We start from the raw sequence: 18,232 nt of genomic DNA, 5'->3' as shown, positions 1-18,232 counted from the left end.
AACCACTGACAGGTGAAGTGAACAACATTGATCATCTTGTGACAATGCAATGCTCTGTTGGGAAACCTTGGGCTCTGACATTCACGTGGATGCCACCTGACACGCTCCCCCCACCTAAACACCAGTACAGACCAGGTACCCCCCCTCATGGCAACAGCACTCCTCAGTAACAGTGGCACCCCCAACAGGACAATATGCCATGCCACACCACAAAAACGGCTCAGGAATGGTCCGAGGAATGAGAACCAAATTCCTTGGATCCCGATCTGATCAAACATCTGTAAGATGTGCTGGTACCCCAGCTCACAACCCACAGTACTCAAAAGATCTGAAAGTAACGCCCTGATGCCAGGCACCAAAGGCCACCTTCAAGAGGTACTGTGTCCATGTCTTGACAGGTCAGAGCCAAGTCCAGTCCAAGGAGGACCCACCATGGATAAGGGGTACCTCAGGAGTACCAGCATGTCCCTCAGATGTTTGGTCAGATTGGGATCTGGGGTATTTGAAGGCCAAGTGAATGCCTTGAGCTCTTTGTCCCATTCCTGGGGCCATTCCTGAGCAGTTTTTGTGGCTTGGCACAATGCACTGTCCTGCTGAGGGGTCACTGCCATCGACCATTGCCGTTGCCATGTGGGGGTTTACTTGGTCTGCAACAGTGTTTGGGTGGGTGGAGCACATCAAGTAGCATCCACATGAATGCCAGGACTCAAGGTTTCCCAGCAGAACATTGCACTGTAACAAGATGATCAATGTCATTCACTTCACCCACCAGTGGTTTTAATGTTTTGGCTGATCGATGTACATTAATTCTCAATTTGAAAGCAGTGATGTGTCCCACAGTTTTCTTCTCACGGAATAAGGTAAGTAATAAAACCCACTCTTGTAGTTCAGAGTAGCGTGGTCACCAAGCCTCTTCCAAATATTGAGAAAAGAAGCACAATTTTTTCACAATTTTGCCACAACTTTCGGGTGTGACCAGACCTTAACTCTGTGATTTAGTTAGTTATTTTTGCAAACCTTACGGGAAATATGAAAACATTAGCCCTATTTTTCACCTGTTATCCAGCAAAAGGTTTGTATTGACATTGAAAGGTAAGTATTGACACTACAGATACTAGGTTTTGTTTTGAAGACTGATCCTAGCATCAATAGAATTGATAAATAAAGGTTTGGTCTCTTACTTCTTTGTTTTACACATTTGAATTTCAAGAGTATAATTGGTTGTTGTGAACACATGTAGTGCATGTACTCTTTGCTTCTCCACTGCTGCTATCTTGTTGTGTGCACTTAAACAATACTTGCAACGCACCGCTGCACACACAGCAGCACACACCCCGACTAGCTTATCTGACACATGACTGCAGTGATGGCTGAATGAAAGAGGAAAAAAAAAAAATGAGAAAGAGAACTTGGAGCTGCAAAGAAGAGAGGGGGAGGGAAATGTCTCAGCATCCAGACCTCTGACGTGGAGACAGAGTTCACTGGAAGAGTATGCTCAGAGAGCCTCAGGCAGGGAATATTTGGGTATAATCCTACAGTGGTGAAATTAATTTTAATTAAATTAAATCTTCAGCAATGGTTACATTTTCAAACTGTAATTGGTTATTATTAGCTATTACTTTAGCAGATTGATTATTCAGCTCATAAATCATGACACACTACTCTCCCCAACATGGAAGTACAGAAGCTGCTTTTAATAATAAAAAAATTATCAGTATTGGCATCAATATCGGTATTAGCAGAATCCTGCATTGCTTAATATTGGATCAAAACCTAATTTTGTGGTATCACCCTCCCCTTTTGAAAACACCCTTGTAGATAAAACTAAGTGCTGAATAACAGGTAAAAAAAAATATATCGTGTTTGATTTTTCTTGTGTGGTTTGCATAGGAAATGCTATGTGACTGTTAGTTACTGTGAGTTAGATAGAGTGCTGACGTCACACATAGGACTATCTTTAAGCATGTTGCCAATACATATTATGGTTTAGTGCTAAAAGTGAAAGAGAGCTAAACACAGCATACTTAACGGGATTTATTTTGCTTGCTCTCAGTCAGGTCACCTAATGATGTCTTTGAAACAGCTGACTCAAGAGAATCTTGGGAAATTTATCTTCATCCTGTAATTGCCATTTGTTGACATGGTGGCTGTGTTCACAAGTTACACAGTCTGTTTAAAGGAGGGCTTTATTTCTCCTGTGATGGTCAAAATGTTCTGAGTTTCTATCAGGTTAGGGTCTGTGGGAAACACTGTTTGAGGTTTAAAACGGACAAACTTACAGAACAATTAAAAACTTTAGGAAATAGAGCAAGAATATGAAAGTGATTTCATTGTAAGTGTTATCTGTGTGTTCACTACAGAAATAGGTCCAGGATGCTTAGTACAAAGACTGTATTTCCCAGAATATTGGACTTCTTCTTTAAATATTTTAAATATTATTACAAAATCTCAGTTCTGGTGGCTTCATTGTAAAGAAAAAATGTCCATACTGACTTTCAAAGGCCCACACTACAACCCTGGTAGGAAATGAGGTAAAGCTGTTTTTGGAGTGAATGTTCCCTTTACAGCATTCTCCTTCAAGGTGACTTTCTATGAAGGTAAGCAAATTTATTTAAAAAAATACAATAAATAAATAAGACAAATAAAGTGTGGTTCCGTGGTCTTCAGTTGTCTCCTGCAGTCCTCCTCTGCTCTTCAGTCCCGTTGTTCTTCTGCAAAACAAGACCGGCAGGTTTGGCAAATGAAACTAACTGACCCATAGTCTTAAACAAACAGCGCACTAACGGCTCTGCTCTATAGCCTGACCAGTAGCTGGTTTCAGGGCAGCACTCATTGGTAGAACAGGAAAGAAAACAAACACCCTTCAGAGATACAGAATGATGTTAACTGCTTCATACTTTTCTCCAATCTTCATAGAAAAAAAAACTGAGAGAGAGATCATTCTCTGAGGGCATAAATCTAAAGCATCACCAGCCATATGCCTGTCAGACAATAAAACATCTCATGTGCTATGATTCCTTAGAGTCTGCTGCTTTAAAACTGCACCAATCATCATTTCTATATCAACAACAGATTAAATGACTAATACTGCACTCCACTGCGCGACACAACGCGGCTCTACTCAACTTTTGGTTTTCCGTTAGCAAAAGTTGGCGTTCATACCCATTACTGATTTTTGGTACCACCCCAGTTGAGGTTCAAAGTGAACTGAGCTGATACTAAGAGGCGGAGTTAAAACATTGCAGACCACTGATTGGTCAGGGAGAACCATCACTTTTGTGACATGGGGCAACCTGCACAAAACTATAAATTTTAAATGGCTAAGCTACCATCCATAGCAACTCCATTTTTTCTTCACTGGACCCAGATTTTTTAAAAAAAATCTGCAAATGTCTGAAAAACTACGCTGTACACTACGTTCACACAAAGCCATACACTACACTGCGCACCCCGTACACTATGATGTACATTACACCTTAAACTCTGTACACTACACTGTACACAGCACCTTACACTACACTGCACTCTCAGTACCCTATGGTGTACACTGCGCCATACATGACACCATACATCACACCATGTACACTATGATGTACACTACACACACTAAGCCATACACTGCACAATTCACTACAACAGACACTACGGTGTACATTACGCCACATACTATACTACTATGCTGAACACTACACCGTTGACAGCGATGACACCTTGCTGTACAGTAACCAGTAACTATGTACATTATATCGTGCACTACACCATACACTACAGTGTACACTACGTTGTATACTATGCCGTACACAACACGATACACTATGCCATATGCTATGTGGTGTACTACATTGTATACTACTTACATTACGCCTTACAACTTATAAAAGTGCAGTCGCCCCTCTGTTTGGTTACCAATAAATGTTGCATTGACAATGTCATGGCTGTTATATATTAATATTGATCAGCTAAGAATCCTGCCTTCACACAGGGGGCACTATCCACGGTGGAACATGCAATACAGAAAAGGAATTAGAAGAACAAGTTAGCTGAGTCAAGTTAAAGTGATGAACACATCAATAATAATAATTCAATGATATTATATATATTATTCTGAAATGGGCCGTATTCTGCACAAGGAGTACTTTTACTTTTGGTACCTTAAGTATATTTTGATGCTACTACTTTTGTACTTTTACTGTAAAAATTTTAATGCAGGACTTTTACTTACAACACAGTATTTCTGCACTGTAGTATTGCTACTTTTACTTATGTTAAAGACCTGACTTTTACTGACTACCTGTATTGCTTATGAATTAAACTTTTTTCATTCTTAAAAGGAAAAATTGTTTATTTTTTGTATTGTACCTGCCAGGGCCTCACTGTGCTGCTGGAGCTGGCTGGTGAAGAAGCGTTCCCGCTGGGACACCTGCTCATCCCAGGCCTCCAGTATTTGCTGTTGCTCCCTGGGCTCCAGGGTCAGTGTGTCCGGGTGGGCCTCGTCGATGTGGGCCCTCACTCCCTCCAGGCTGTGGGAGTACTGCAGCTCCCCGCACACCATGCACACCAGCAGCTGGTTGAGCGGATCGTAGTCCATGAGGTAGCGGTTCCTCCACACAGCTTCTGAGACAGGACCTTCCTCGCCGTTAGCATTCTCATAGTCAGTGAACAGAAGCTCTGTCTCATCTGAGGAGACAGTAAATGGAGGAAACGGTTTGTGCCAGTTTCTACATTCTATTGTGCTTTCCTTTCAGTTCAAAGTTACACAGGTAATACTTCACCTTCCACCTGTGCTGCGAAATTTGGGAATGGAAAGGTTCCCGGGTCGGTGTCCTCTGAAGTGCTGCAAGAGAGACAGAACAGTTACATTCATTATCCTTCATTAAGCTGGCAGCAAAACTCATCTTAACATAACCAAAACAAAGTTCCCACCTCATTAGATGCTGTGACTCCTCAGAGGACTGACTGACCCACTGATCAGAATCCTACAGGCATCAGTCAGAGAGGAAATAAAGATTGTCATAAATCAAAACAATCAAAACATACATAATTTGTGAACACACTTGAACCTGCAAACAGACTATCATACAATAATCTATCATAGCCACTGCATGCAAAGACGAGCTTATGACTTGCAAAATAAATACTTGGTCCCACCTCTGCTAATCTTTGGTCTTCTTTTGTTCTTTAATATGTACACAATAATTAGACAAAAGTGAGGTTTTTTTTTTGATATACCGGCAATACAGCTCTTACCCGTGTTTGTATGTCCTGGGCAGGAAGGATAGGCCTCAAGTTGTTGGATGCTCTCCTTGGGATGGTTCCCTTGTCCTGAATGGCCTTCCTCGCTCTCTGTTCCTTCTTTTTTATCCTCCAGTACTCCCGCTTCCTCCTCAGAAAGTCCTCCTCACACTCCCCTGGGATGGGCTTCGGTGGGACCATGGTGGTTACAGGGACCAGCTTGGAGGGAGATTGTGTCATATGTGTAGGGCTCTGAAGTTGAGCAGAAGGCATTTTTATTGGACTGAGGTCGGAATTTAGATTTTGACATGGGGGTTCAATGGGTTGCAGGTTGATGCTGGAAAGTGGGTTGTCTGGGGGTGTCAGAGTAGGGAGGGAGGGGACAGAATCTACATCTGTGCTTCTAGACATCCACTTTTGTGAATCTGGCGTGGCTTGTTGCTGATTCTCGTGAGCTCCTTGATAGTCAGATATGATCTGTGAAGGCCCAACACTCATGCTGTTCTGCTCACTTCTGGATGAACAGGAGACACTGGTGACAGGTAGTTTGACCTGGAGTGTGTCAGGTGACTCCTCAGCGGTACATGTTGAAGGGCTAACAACCAGGACAGTGGGGATACTGGTCACTGCAGTCAGAGAAGCAATGGGTGGCTTGGGCTGAAGGGCTGGTTTTTCTAGAGGACTCACACCCTTATCAGTGTTGATATTGACGAGACCTGGAGCCTGAAAGACAACAACACACCATAAACATGTCATTTATCTCAGTTTTCAGTGCTGAAACATGCACATATGTTTACCCCTAGCTTTAAGTAGGCTCCTCTCAGTCACACTCACTCCCCTCTATTTTTGCTGTTCAAGTGTCAAATGCCAGACAGAGGTTTGCGCTATAATGACTCAGGTTTCAGCTAGAGAGGGCACTGGCTATGGCTGCAAGCACTGAACTCTTTGTCCCCACGAAAAAGACTCATGGCATATCTTTAGCATTGCTGGGTTTAATATGATCAGAGTTCATCATCTACCAGGGGTCAAAAGCTGGTAAATGTTCTCCCCGGTGGTTTAGGTTGTGTTGAGTCAGTTTGGATCTTTTGGAATGGTTGTCTGAGGTAGCCTTCTTATCCATAGTCAGAGTACCACCTACAGTAGATGTCAGTTGGCAAACCCCCAGTTTGGAGAAGCAGGCAGGAGTCCTGATACAGAAGCTAAGCAATTTACTGCTGTGGAGGGTTCACCCAAAGAAAAAAAAAAAAAGCTATATACATACGTACACATATATATCCAGGAACCAGGAACCAGGAACCCTCTTGCTGTGTGAGGCACTACACTACCATTTATACAGCAAGGTAAAGTATATATATGTATATATATATACACACATATATACACATATGCACATATTTAGAACGTTTTCTCTGGTTTACCTTGATGCAGACAGCCTCTCCTGACGTGGAAGCTCTTGACCTTGTGTAACTTTGGTGAATTCAAACTAACCACTTTTAACACCAAAGACACACGATAATGCAAACAAACTAGCTGATTGAGGCAGCGGTAGAGCAGCAGCTCCTGTGCTCAGCGAGCTAAAATGACTGATTTTCTCAGTGGAGTCTGGTGACTTTGATGCGAGCATAAATGGAGAACTGAAGAGGTCAAGAGCTTCCACGTCAGGAGGGGCTGTCTGCAGCAAGGTAAACCAGTGAAAACGTTCTAAATATAGCTTACACTTAAACTGAGAAACAAAAAATACATTTTGTTGCTGACTGCGTCCACAGCAGCACATTGCCTAGTTTCAGTAGTGATACTCCTACCACTTCTCCAAAATGGGGGCACGTTGACCACCATCTACTGTATGTATTACACTGACTACGAACAAATAACTCTTTCAACCCCAATTCAAAAGATTGAAGCTATCCCCATGAGCACATCCGTAGTCAACACCGAAAAAAAACAAACTAAATGATCTTGCTCATATCCATATACAGTTAGCCAAAATTTAACCCCTGCTGTTCCACAAACTGGAATTTATTGGCTTTTCTCACAGCTAAAACATGTTCCTGGGGTTTTCAGTATATAATCTGACTTAAATGAGTAACAACTGCTCTACTGGCTAGCAAAAGATGAATATTGTGAGCCTTTAACAAAGGCTGATTGTACTGTTACTGTACTGTAGTGTTGGTGTTCAACAACAACACTGCCCATTGTAAAAGTCATGTAATATTTTCTGCCGACAAGTAGAACAAATATGAAATAGCTGCAGGAATGAGTCCTAAACCCCAGAAATGAGTTAGCATTTTAGCATTTCTGGTTCCCTTGTCTCAAAATCAATGTTGTTTTTTTTATGTGTTTTTGATTAGATGTCTGAAATAAGGTCTGTGGTTAACACAAGCTTAAGAGGCTTTATGTTTTGTCCTACAACACAAAATATTTTCTGCAACTTTCTAAAATTCAATGGAAAAATCCCATGGGCTTTTTGTTGAAGGGACTTGGGGTGATGCTAACTTTTGGGCTGGCCTGAAAATAAATGTCATCCCTGCACCACTCTCCAAACTTGGTCTTCATGAAAGGGTTGAGATCACCGTTACTAAGTGATTGACTGAAAAACGGACAGTGCCACGTTTCCTTTTTAATAAATCATAATAGTTATGTGTTTCAGTGTCATGCTATGAAAACTAAAAGATTAGACAACAAAAGTAATTAACAATTTCAGAGTAACTTCAATGGGCTCCGACAGTTTTAAAAACACCACAAATCCCGAGCTCCCAGCTTTCACAAAACTGCTACAAAATTGTGAATGCTGCTTCAGTTTGTTAGTATTTGACCTTTTTCTGGTTGACCTATTACGTCACAGAGCAAGCATCTCAGCCAGTTTGGGTCCCATTGACGGTATACTGTACTTGCAGGAGTAATTCCACTCCCAAGCGCATTCTCTCTAAATTTTATTTAGTATGATTTTAGTCGGACTAACATGTTTACATATATTTTAAAAGTCCAATTTTAGTCAGACTAATGCCATAAATCGATTTTCTTTGTCATGTAAACATACTGAGTGTCTCTCTATGACCCGATTAAATCAATGCAAAACATAGTGTATTAAGCATGTTCAATATTAGCTACTTACAATACTAGTAAGAACACTGGCTATTAGCACCCACATGTTGCAGATAGTACAGAATGAACATTATTCTCATGTGTTACATCACCTGAATATTTCTGCTGGAAAGCCGACTGCTACATTCTCCATGTCTTTCTTTCTGCCTGGCCCGTAACCTGGCCCTCTGCTGCCTCTTCATCAGCTTCCAGTACTCCCTCTTCCTCTGCAGGCTGATCAGACCACTGTGCTCCGTCACCACACTGGGATATCTCTGTGCTGATGGCGAGTTGCTGTTCTCTGCCTGACACTGTTGTTCACACTGTGGTTTCTGTAGTTGATCCATGGGTAGGTGATGTAGCTTAAACGATTCTGTAGAGCAGCAGTCTTGATGGCCTGCTTTTCTGGTGTGAAGCCTCTGGGTCCTGCGGGGTGAAGATGGGCTGTGTGAAGCTTCCATGTAAGGGTTTAGTATGAAGTTCGAAGGAGTTTGGGATGAGTGCTCACAGGTGGGAATCTGGACTATCTGGTTGGATGTGGGAGAAGATGGAGGTGTCTCGCTACTTTGGGGAGAGTCCTTAAGGTGAGGGTTTGGTGAACTTTCTAGTACCAAGACATCAGTGTCTGGCTGCCAGCTTTTTATCTCCAATGTCAAGTCAGCAGCAATAGGAGCCACCTCATTCAGCTCAGGTAAATTTGGCGTCATGACGTCTTCTGAGGCCTCTTCTGTTGTCTCTTTCTTAACATCAGTCAGCTCACTTTTATACTCTGTCACTGTGCTAAGCGATTCTTCCAGGAGCTTCTTCATCGAGGCCACAGCTAGCAGAGTGGTAGCTTGGCTGTCTGCATTCAGAGCTGGGTCAGGCTCCGGCTGAGGCGCTGGAGGTGGTGTCGGTGGAGAGGTTGGGGGTTTGATATCTGGACAGATGGCTTGTTCTGGTTGAGAATTTAGGTCAACTTCTGGCACAGACTCACTCTCGTGTTTTATCTCATTTGCATGTGGCGTAGCAAGCGCACTGCTGTTGGGGAGAGATTGTGCACTTCCTGTATGGCTTCCGCCTGATGGCACACTGGTTACTGCTGCTTGCCTCTGGGCCTTCCTCCTCTGTAAGGTGGCATTGGCCCTCGCTTGTAAGACACCTTGCTTTAGTCGAGCAGCTCGAGACGCTCGCTGCTCACGTTTCTTTATCCTCCAGTACTCCCTCTTTTTAGCCATCCTCTCCTCCTCGGTCAACTCTGGATCCAAAGAGAGAGCTGATAGCGATGGCACGCTACTGGAGACGGCCATTTTCATGACACAGCCACCAAAGTTTGTCGCTGCTGCTGATCCTCCAGAAACAGCATTTTGAGGGGTCTGGGGATGAGTGAGTGTGAGCTGACTAAGTGTCTGGATTGCTAATTTGTGGGAATTTGGAGCAGTTGTGCTTTCAGGTTGAGTCCTTGGTCTGATTGACAGCAGTCTTGGAGGCTTGTTGGCCGAATGTCCAGCAAGAGGAAAAGAGACTTTCACCTGAGCTGGGCGGAGGGGGGGTGGAGGCTGGGTTACACGAATGGGTGTAATAGCTCTCCGTTTAGTGTTAGGTTGATGCTGAGGTTTGGTGATGGAGGTATTATTCGAAACTGCATGACACTCTGCTTCACTTTTGCGTGCTGCTGTGTTGTGCCCTGTAGGAACCTGGGGAATGTTAATGGTCACTGTCCCATCCTCTTTGATGAACCCTCCAATGGTCTCTGAGGCGTGGGTGAGGGTGCTCCCTCCTGATTGAGCCAGCGCTCTGGCCCTCCTCATCTCCTCGAGGATTTTCTGGTAACGTTTCACTCGTCGCATGAGAGAGTCCTTCTCCTTCAGCCGAGCCTTTACTTCCATTGACAGCTTCGCTCGCTGTTCACGCTTTTTAATCCGCCAGTACTCTCGCCGTTTGGCAATTATCTGCTCAGGTGTGTCATTGGGAGATATGACGATTTGGGGGATATTTCTAGTACCAAAGACTGAAGAAAGCAAAGGAGATTTACATCTCATGTTTCTTTGATTCATGAAAAATTTCTGTGCTTCGATGAACCTCTGTCTAGGCGTTTTACATCGTGCAATCCCTCGGGAAACATAAGAAAGGTGTACAGAATTTGGAAGCTTTCTCTGTAACTCCCCTGGCTTTCTCGCAGACATAACATCACATGTGATGGCTGTCTGCCTATTCCCATGTGGATTTTGTACTTTTACCTGATCTGCTTGCATGTTAATTGTCGTTAAACTTGCTGCTCCACTTTGAAGTTTATCAATTTCCCTTTTGGCGGATGTAAATGAAGGTCTGGCCTGCTGCTTCTGGCCCGCTCCTCTCAAAAACGACTGGGATGGAAGATGCTGCAGAATGGTGTCGCCCACAAGTCCTGTTTTTTGTGCTGTTTGCCTCTGTAATGTCAGCTCCACGCTCTGCGTCTTCTCTCTGGCTTTAGCTACCTGAGCTGCCAGCTTAGCCCTCTGCTCTCGCTTTTTGATCCGCCAGTTCTCTCTGCGCTTGGCTGCTTTCTCGTCCTCTGTGTCCGGGCAAGGCTGTGGGTTGCGAACACCTTTAGCCCTCCGCAAGGTGACCAAGGCACTCTTTGTTCCACTTTGAGGTGTTGCTGTTTTGCCCTCTGTTTTAATAGAGACGGGGACACATGGAGACGACACAAGAGTCATACCTGTGCTCACATTGGTGGGTTGGGGTTTGGGCTGAATGCGTGATGCAACTTGTGCCTTATGGCGCATTCTGGGGCCTGATGCGCCCTGCATAGACACACATGGCTGAGGTGCTGTTTTAGTGGAGCTGCCATTTGTAGTTGTGGTCACTCTGACTGGAGGCACTGAGGAACAGGTGTTTAGCTGGGTTCCACTGGTTGTGGGTGAGGTAACGGCTCTGCTCACAGCACCCTTTGCTGTAAGGGATTTCACTGTGGCTGTGTCGCCCCTAGCAGCTTTGACTGAGATGGAACATGATGCTGGCAACTGAGGCAAGACCTTGTTGAGTTTCGCTGTATGAAGCCACTTCTCCTTTTGGCTTTCGGCGGCGTCAGCTGAGCTGTCCCCCATTGTTTTTCCACTCTGTGATGCAAGAGAGATATTGACTGTTTTGTGTGACTCATCATTACTCTGCAGAGGAGTAGAGAAAGCAGGAAACGAGTCGGACAAAGTGGAATTCAATCCTGCAGGGGCATGTAGATGTCGCTTTTCCCCTCCACTGTCTTGTGTTGACTTTCCTCTACGCTCCGTCAGTCGGGCCCTCTGCTCTCGTTTCTTGGTTCTCCAGTATTCTCTCTTCTGGATGAGGGTGGCATCATCATAAACTGAGGCAGACCGACAACGGTGGGACGTTGAACCACCTTTATCTTTTGCAGTTGGCATTGCTAGCTTGGACAGCCCATCAGTTCTCACCCAACAGTACTGGTTGGCTCTTCCCTTGTCACGCTGATTCAATTCATCCTCACTGCTGTTAATTTACATGATGTCCTTCTATATGATGCCACAGTAGGTGTATTGCTCCAATGGGCAGCCGCCGTAGCTCTCAGACATCACATCGGTATGCAGGTGTCCTGTGGAGCAGAAGACAAGTCTTAGTTGAGTGAGCTGAGCTAACACTTTATAACCCTTGCTAAGATTATAATGTTTTTTTGAAGCATTGTCAGAGAGGTGTTATTTTAATTTTAGTATACCCTCAGTGGCCACCTGTATAACAATCCAACCATAAAAGCCCTGGCATAAATTCTACCTTTAGAAAGACAATATTCTGTTTTTGTTGATAATGTTAAATAAATACTAATGCAACTATGTATAAAGGGCTGCAACAATTATTATCATTATTTTGTAAAAACTCAAACGTAATATTACATGTGAATAATACCTAAGATGTGACAAAATGTTTAGGCACACGGGACTCAGCTTTTCACATGTGGTGAATTCAAGTCCTAAGGCATAATCAATCATTATGATTTTCAGATATTTCACATTAGAAAAGTAAAACATATAGCATATGGAAGCACCAAATTGTGATTTTATATCACTTGTAATTCCAATATCAGATACATGAAAGGATTACTGAAGGCCCAGGGGCCCAAAGTGTAAAGGGGGGGGGGGCCCTGGCCCTCATATGTATCTGTTGCTTGGGAAATGTTTAACATGAGACAATCCACATGCTGAAATATGAATTTAATCACAACTGAAATGTGATTCACATGCAATATAAAATTATAGGAAGGTGTTTTTATCTGTTATGTTTTACCCCAGCTGGCACCAGACGTCAATATGACGTCACTTAAATGAATGCCAGGTTCAGACTACATAATATGTTTGTCCATTCCAACAGTCACTTTGTCAGATTAGGTAATTCTGCAGTCATAAAACCTTGCAGTGACTTGGCCAACAGACACGAAAGATGGTCCACAATCAATCATCGCTGGTCGTCTTTCACGATGTGTGTGATGTCATTGGAAGGAGGTGCTATGGAACAACATCTGGGAACAAAAACATAAACAAATGACGGCGTCTGAAGTGTTACGTAAGTTACTGACAATCCTGTGTTTGAAAAAGCCCCCTAAAGGGAAGAAGAAAACGACTGTGGACCCATTCTTGGGTAGCACGAAGAGGACAGCATGGGTTGTCAATCCTTTAAAGAGAACTTGAGGTAAAAATAACATATTTTTAGCCAGCAATTAAACCGAAATACAGCTAATGTCAGCTAGCCACCACAGTGTATTCACAAAGCAGGCAGTTAAAGCCAATATGCTAACGTTAGCTATTATTGTGCTACTGATTTATCAACACTTAAACTCTGATTCAGGCCACTGCAGCAGAGTGATGTGCTCCTACTGGTCAAAGTCACAGCTGTGATGAGAGGAGTGGTGGAAGGCAAAAAAAAATAATCAAACATGCTAGTCTTTTTGTCGGGACGATGTGAGGCGTCCCACATGCAGTGTCATTTGTCGTCTACAATGACACTCTACGCAGGATAAAACAATCAATTATAGCGCAGGACACTCACTGCTGTTCACCACCTGAGCTGGGACACCATAGGACGCCCAGGTCAGGCTATAATTGGGCCGACATTGTGTAGTCTGAACTAGGCATTACACAGATTCAAAATGACCACAAAGCCACAAACCCCTGATTCAAAAGACACATATTACCTCAAACAGATATGAAAAGACTACAAAGAGACACAAAAACCACAAAGAGATGCATTACAACCTAAGAGAAATGCAAAACGACATAAAAACATGCCAAACAATGATACAGTGAGAGGAAAAAAATGAGGAGTGCTGCACTGGGTCAAGGCAATGTGTTGTTAATTGTATTAAAAAAAAAACAAAACCTAACTCTAAAGTGTGTCTGTCCCGCTCCTTTGTCAGAGAGGTGGTGGGGTGGGCTTTTGCATATCTGTGCCCAGGGGCCCACTAGCTGATAATCCACCCCTGTTCAGATGTGATAAAATCACATTTAAGCACATGGGGCTAGTCACATGCAAAACAGTTTTTCAAATGTGATGAATTTACAACATTTAGCTACATGATATTAAGATATTTCACGCTTTAAATGTCTCAGCTGACACTGGATGTCATTAAATGCTGATATGTGGTTGCATGTCGGTTGACCAAAATTCCAACATCAGTTCAATAATGCCAACGTCAATTTGACACACAGTACACACAGATGATATATTCTTGATTTTAAGTTGTAGTAACCAAAATCCAACATCTTCCAAACATCTCGCGCCAATGTCACGTTGACGAAGAATAACGACATTTAGTTGTGAGGTATGGAGAACAAAACCAAATGTCTGAAAATGTCATAACGTCAAGGTTCACACAATGTGAAATTCTAACGTTAGACATTTCAATATCGTCAACCTGATTTTCATTCCAACCAAACTTTAACACCTGTCTGATGAAAGAGTCCAAAATCTTTCTGACGTCATATAGATGTCCAGTGCCAGCTGGGGTAAAACATAACAGATAAAAACACCAACTTCTAACTTTATATTGCATGTGAATCACATCTCAGGTGTGATTAAATTCATATTTCAGCATGTGGATTATCACATGTGAAACATTTCCCATGCAATAGATTGACATATCAGTTTGGGACATTTTTACTTGTTAAAACATTCAATTCACATGTGCTGACTTGGTAACTTTACTCTTAAATCTACTTTACTCTTTACTAAAAGAAAAATCTCACATTAAGGCTCTCTAAAGCAAGTGTCCCCATTTCCTGTGCCGCTTGTTTAAATGGATTACATGCAAACCGAAAGACAATGCAAATGTATCGAGACGCCCATCTCCTCTGACACAACACGATATCCACGTGAGACAGACTACATTTTACAGTTGACTAATATTCACACGTAGCTTTTAAAAAAAATAACTATGCAATATTTTCATCCCACAGCATCGTTGCTGGTATAAACACGTCGCGGACATGGTTGTAGAAATGTGTTAGCTAGCCTACAGGAACCAGGAAGGAAGCAGGGTGACACTGTCCCTTTAAACCTGTCCCTTTCTATCACAAATTATATCTGTCGAGAGCCATTTTTATTCTTTATTCTGTGTCTGTTTGATTCTAAACGCAGCCAAGCGACCTAGCTGAAGCGAAAACAGCAATACATACAGAGACGTGGTGAAAAAACGCCACATTAGGGCGTAAATCGTGCCTAAACCCGGTGTCTCTCTGATCGGCACAATGGACAAGATCTTCCTTCTCTTGTCCACACGGACGGGCGCCTGTCTGAGTCTACTGCCTGTCTAAAAGAAGCGAGAAAACCCGCACATTACTGTCGTAAAGCAGGACGCTTGGAAACATGTGGAAGAAAAACATGCATACCCGATACCTTTTAGTTACACCTAACTTTCCGGGACAGTTTTTGTGAACGTTTTTGGACAGATATGTTGCCAGGACACTGCAGCTACTTTCCGCCAGCCAGCCGTCCTCTGAGGCTGCCTTGACAACGCTGAAAAGTACCAGGATGTGGGACCTGGATGCTTGCTCCGTGTGTGTTTGTGTGTGTGTGTGTGTGTGTGTGTGTATGGCGTGGACACACAACGCCACCCTCCTTTTCAAACCCTAAGCCATTAAAAGGAGTGTATGAAAAATAATTTGACAAAAATTGTGGCTATGAGCTAATAACGTCCATGAGTCACAGTAGTGTGACTGACTAATGGCCTAACCTCATTTGTCATTTCACGATTTAGTGAAACCTGAATTTGGGGCAGGAGACGAATTCAATAACCAATCAAAGGACCATTCAGAGACAGATTACATAAAGCTTGCAATAACATATAGTCTTTTCCAATTTGGAGCAGCTGGACAAAGGTCCATTGATTTAATGGCTTTTTCTAAAGATGACCTCAATTCATGTGCAGAGCCATCAGTGATAGGGCTAAAGTTGAATTTGTGGTTTGGATAACATGCACAATGATCAAATGGGTGTCATTAATTGGTACATTCGATGAAAAAAAAAATACATTTGCAGTAGTGGTAGTAATGGGCATGTAATAGCAGAAACAGCAATAGATGATGGACACATTTGTAAAAATCTCTTCATGAATCTTATAAAATATACAGTCTAATTCAAGAGGGGTGGAACCTGTGGGCTCCGATGTCCAACAAAATTACAATATTTTCAGTGTAACTTAATCACTAAATACAATGCTCCAGGGATGAATCCTAAAACCTGGAAATGGGTTAGCATTTTAGCACTCCTGGCTCCCTCATCTTCAAGTCAATGGGTTTTTGGTGGGATGCCTGTAATAAGGTCTGTGGTTAACACAAGTTTTTATTCTGCATTGCTAACTTCAGCATCGGCCTACAGAAAACGTCATCCCTAGAGCACTCTATAACTTAAAAAAATAATGTAAAATTAGAGCTGACACAATCATCCATTAAAAAAATCTAAATTAGAAAGATTCTACAACAGGCAACTATTTACCGTTTCCAAAATAATATCATCAGCAAATGTAATAAAAATCATAAATAAACTTAACAAATTGCCTTTATTATTACTACCGATTCTAGTATTACTGTGTGCTGCAGTTCTGTATGGTTTTTCCAAGTGGTGTTGCCACTTCCCAGCAGAACACAACTCACAGCAAAATTCAACTAACATTAATGTCTTTATTATGTTATATTTGTCAGATAGACCATGTGAAGCCTGAGTAAAGTGTCTATGATTTATGTTGCTCTGCATGTGTAATTTCTGTAGATGGTAGTAGCTTTCATTTATTGCAAGTTTGTATAGTATACTGTATAGTGCTACTTGCTTATAAAAATTAGATCAATTAAAAAAAATCTTGGTGAAGGGCAGAGCCCCTGGCAGATTTGGTTTCCCCCAGTGTTGACTCAATGGCTACAGCCTTGAATTAAAAGATAGCAAATACCACTAGATAAGAGAATGTATGATAACAGTTGAAACACTTGATTGGTTAATGACAGTGGCATTGTTGGGCCTGGGCGTTCCTGTATGTTTTATAAATAGCCTCACATCTAAATATGTAGGCTATATGTTTCAAATAAGGCCTAATGTTCATAAAAGCCCCAGACCTAATAATATGTAATCCTGGTCATACATCTATTCAAATAAATGTTCTTACTTAAATCCCTGTTGACATAAATATATACATTTAACTATATTTCCAACTCTAGTCAGTACATTTTTAATGATAGCATTTGTAAAGCATTCTGTACTCAATACTAATTACTAACAACCGCTAATATTTTTCTCATCACAGTTCATAGGTAAAATGGAAAGTAAAAAACAGTTTTAAGGGTAAATAAGGCACCAGAGTGTATAAAAAAGCCCCAAATTAGAGCTTGTTCATCAAAAAAAATTCCTAGGGAAAGATCCCCCTACAAAGGTCTGGGCTAATCCCCCAATGACCTCACATCCTAGAAACATCCCTGATTAATGAGCCAGTCAGTGGACAAAACATTTGATTGGCACCAATTTTAAAGCAAAAGAGCCACAAATGTTCACTACAACAGCCTCTCAAATGTGCATATTTGCTGCTTTGCCAATAGCAAACTGAATATATTTATATTTAATCTCTTAAAGACCCACAATGCAGCATTTCAAAACAACACCAAGCACAGTATTTAATGTTAAAAATGTACACTCGATCCCCAGCACCAAATATCATGAGCTGGAGCTCGTGGGGCCCTGATTTGCAATGGACCCGCCTCGTGTTTTAACCGATGCTCTGCCGAACCAACCCGCCTCTATCACCGCATGATTTTGTGGGAACAACAGCATTAGTATTAGCAGCTTATCAGTATTAGCGCCTGCTGCTCCGTTTGCTCCCCCCCGGGGTGGGTGTGCATTGTCGACGCTGCTACTGTCTCTTTAAATTTACCCAGGAGCCCCTTAAGGAGCCCCAGGGGCCCCTAGTCCGGCTCCCCACCCTGAAGACAAGCAAGAGCCTTAAAATACATTACTGGAGGCCTATGCCGAGGCGCTTCCACACAGAGCAGGACGGAGGACCGGGCTCTATCTGCCAGCGGAATACATGATTGTGTGATTATATGAAAAGTTAACTTGGCTCCCGTGCGGGGCGCGTGGGGGGACATCGTAGAGCACGGGCTCCTCAGCGATGGGCTCGTTATAGAGCGCCTGCCAGATGCGTGTCGAACGGTGCCGAGCGGTGTGAACATGTTACTGTTAAACATGTTGTTGTGAGTGTGACATGTCCCGCTTCAGCGCTACGATACAGTGAAGGAAGGAGGAACACTAGCCACTATTAAAACAGCGGGCAGGCCAGTGATGGAAGAGAAAGAGACGGGGGAGAGCGAGCCTGTGGACCTCCGGTGTGCCGAGCAGGCTGAGCTGCTCTCATTAATAATAAGCGGAGAGGAGGAAGCGACGCAAGAGGAGAGTGACTTGGGAGGTAAAGAAAAAA

The 18,232-nt window shown here is 42.8% G+C and overlaps 2 protein-coding genes across 8 annotated transcripts in view; one reads left to right on the top strand and one right to left on the bottom strand.

Moving 5' to 3' along the window:
• Positions 1 to 623: 623 nt before the first annotated feature.
• The window catches only part of si:dkey-28a3.2 (uncharacterized), a 17,914-nt gene continuing 305 nt past the window's right edge, over positions 624 to 18,232 (bottom strand). Inside the window, exons 1-8 of one of the 6 annotated variants that reach the window (XM_049567844.1) lie at positions 15,172 to 15,324; positions 12,690 to 12,799; positions 8,427 to 11,881; positions 5,248 to 5,955; positions 4,924 to 4,976; positions 4,773 to 4,834; positions 4,360 to 4,677; positions 624 to 2,711 (exon numbers count right to left, since the gene is read on the bottom strand). In XM_049567844.1, the coding sequence (XP_049423801.1) occupies positions 2,695 to 2,711; positions 4,360 to 4,677; positions 4,773 to 4,834; positions 4,924 to 4,976; positions 5,248 to 5,955; positions 8,427 to 11,693 (4,425 nt within the window). In that variant the 5' untranslated portion in view covers positions 11,694 to 11,881; positions 12,690 to 12,799; positions 15,172 to 15,324 and the 3' untranslated portion in view covers positions 624 to 2,694. The other 5 variants (XM_049567846.1, XM_049567847.1, XM_049567841.1 and 2 more) reach the window with 5 other exon arrangements.
• Positions 15,482 to 18,232, top strand: part of zfta (zinc finger translocation associated) — a 20,356-nt gene continuing 17,605 nt past the window's right edge. The window contains exon 1 of one of the 2 annotated variants that reach the window (XM_049567848.1): positions 15,482 to 18,220. In XM_049567848.1, the coding sequence (XP_049423805.1) occupies positions 18,097 to 18,220 (124 nt within the window). In that variant the 5' untranslated portion in view covers positions 15,482 to 18,096. The remainder of the gene's footprint in view (positions 18,221 to 18,232) is intronic. The other variant, XM_049567849.1, reaches the window with a different exon arrangement.

Source organism: Epinephelus fuscoguttatus, linkage group LG23 (assembly GCF_011397635.1).
Source record: "Epinephelus fuscoguttatus linkage group LG23, E.fuscoguttatus.final_Chr_v1".
NCBI classification, from domain to species: domain Eukaryota; kingdom Metazoa; phylum Chordata; class Actinopteri; order Perciformes; family Serranidae; genus Epinephelus; species Epinephelus fuscoguttatus.
The sequence above is the reverse complement of the archived record's forward strand: the minus strand, read 5'-3'. Positions and strand labels throughout refer to the sequence as shown.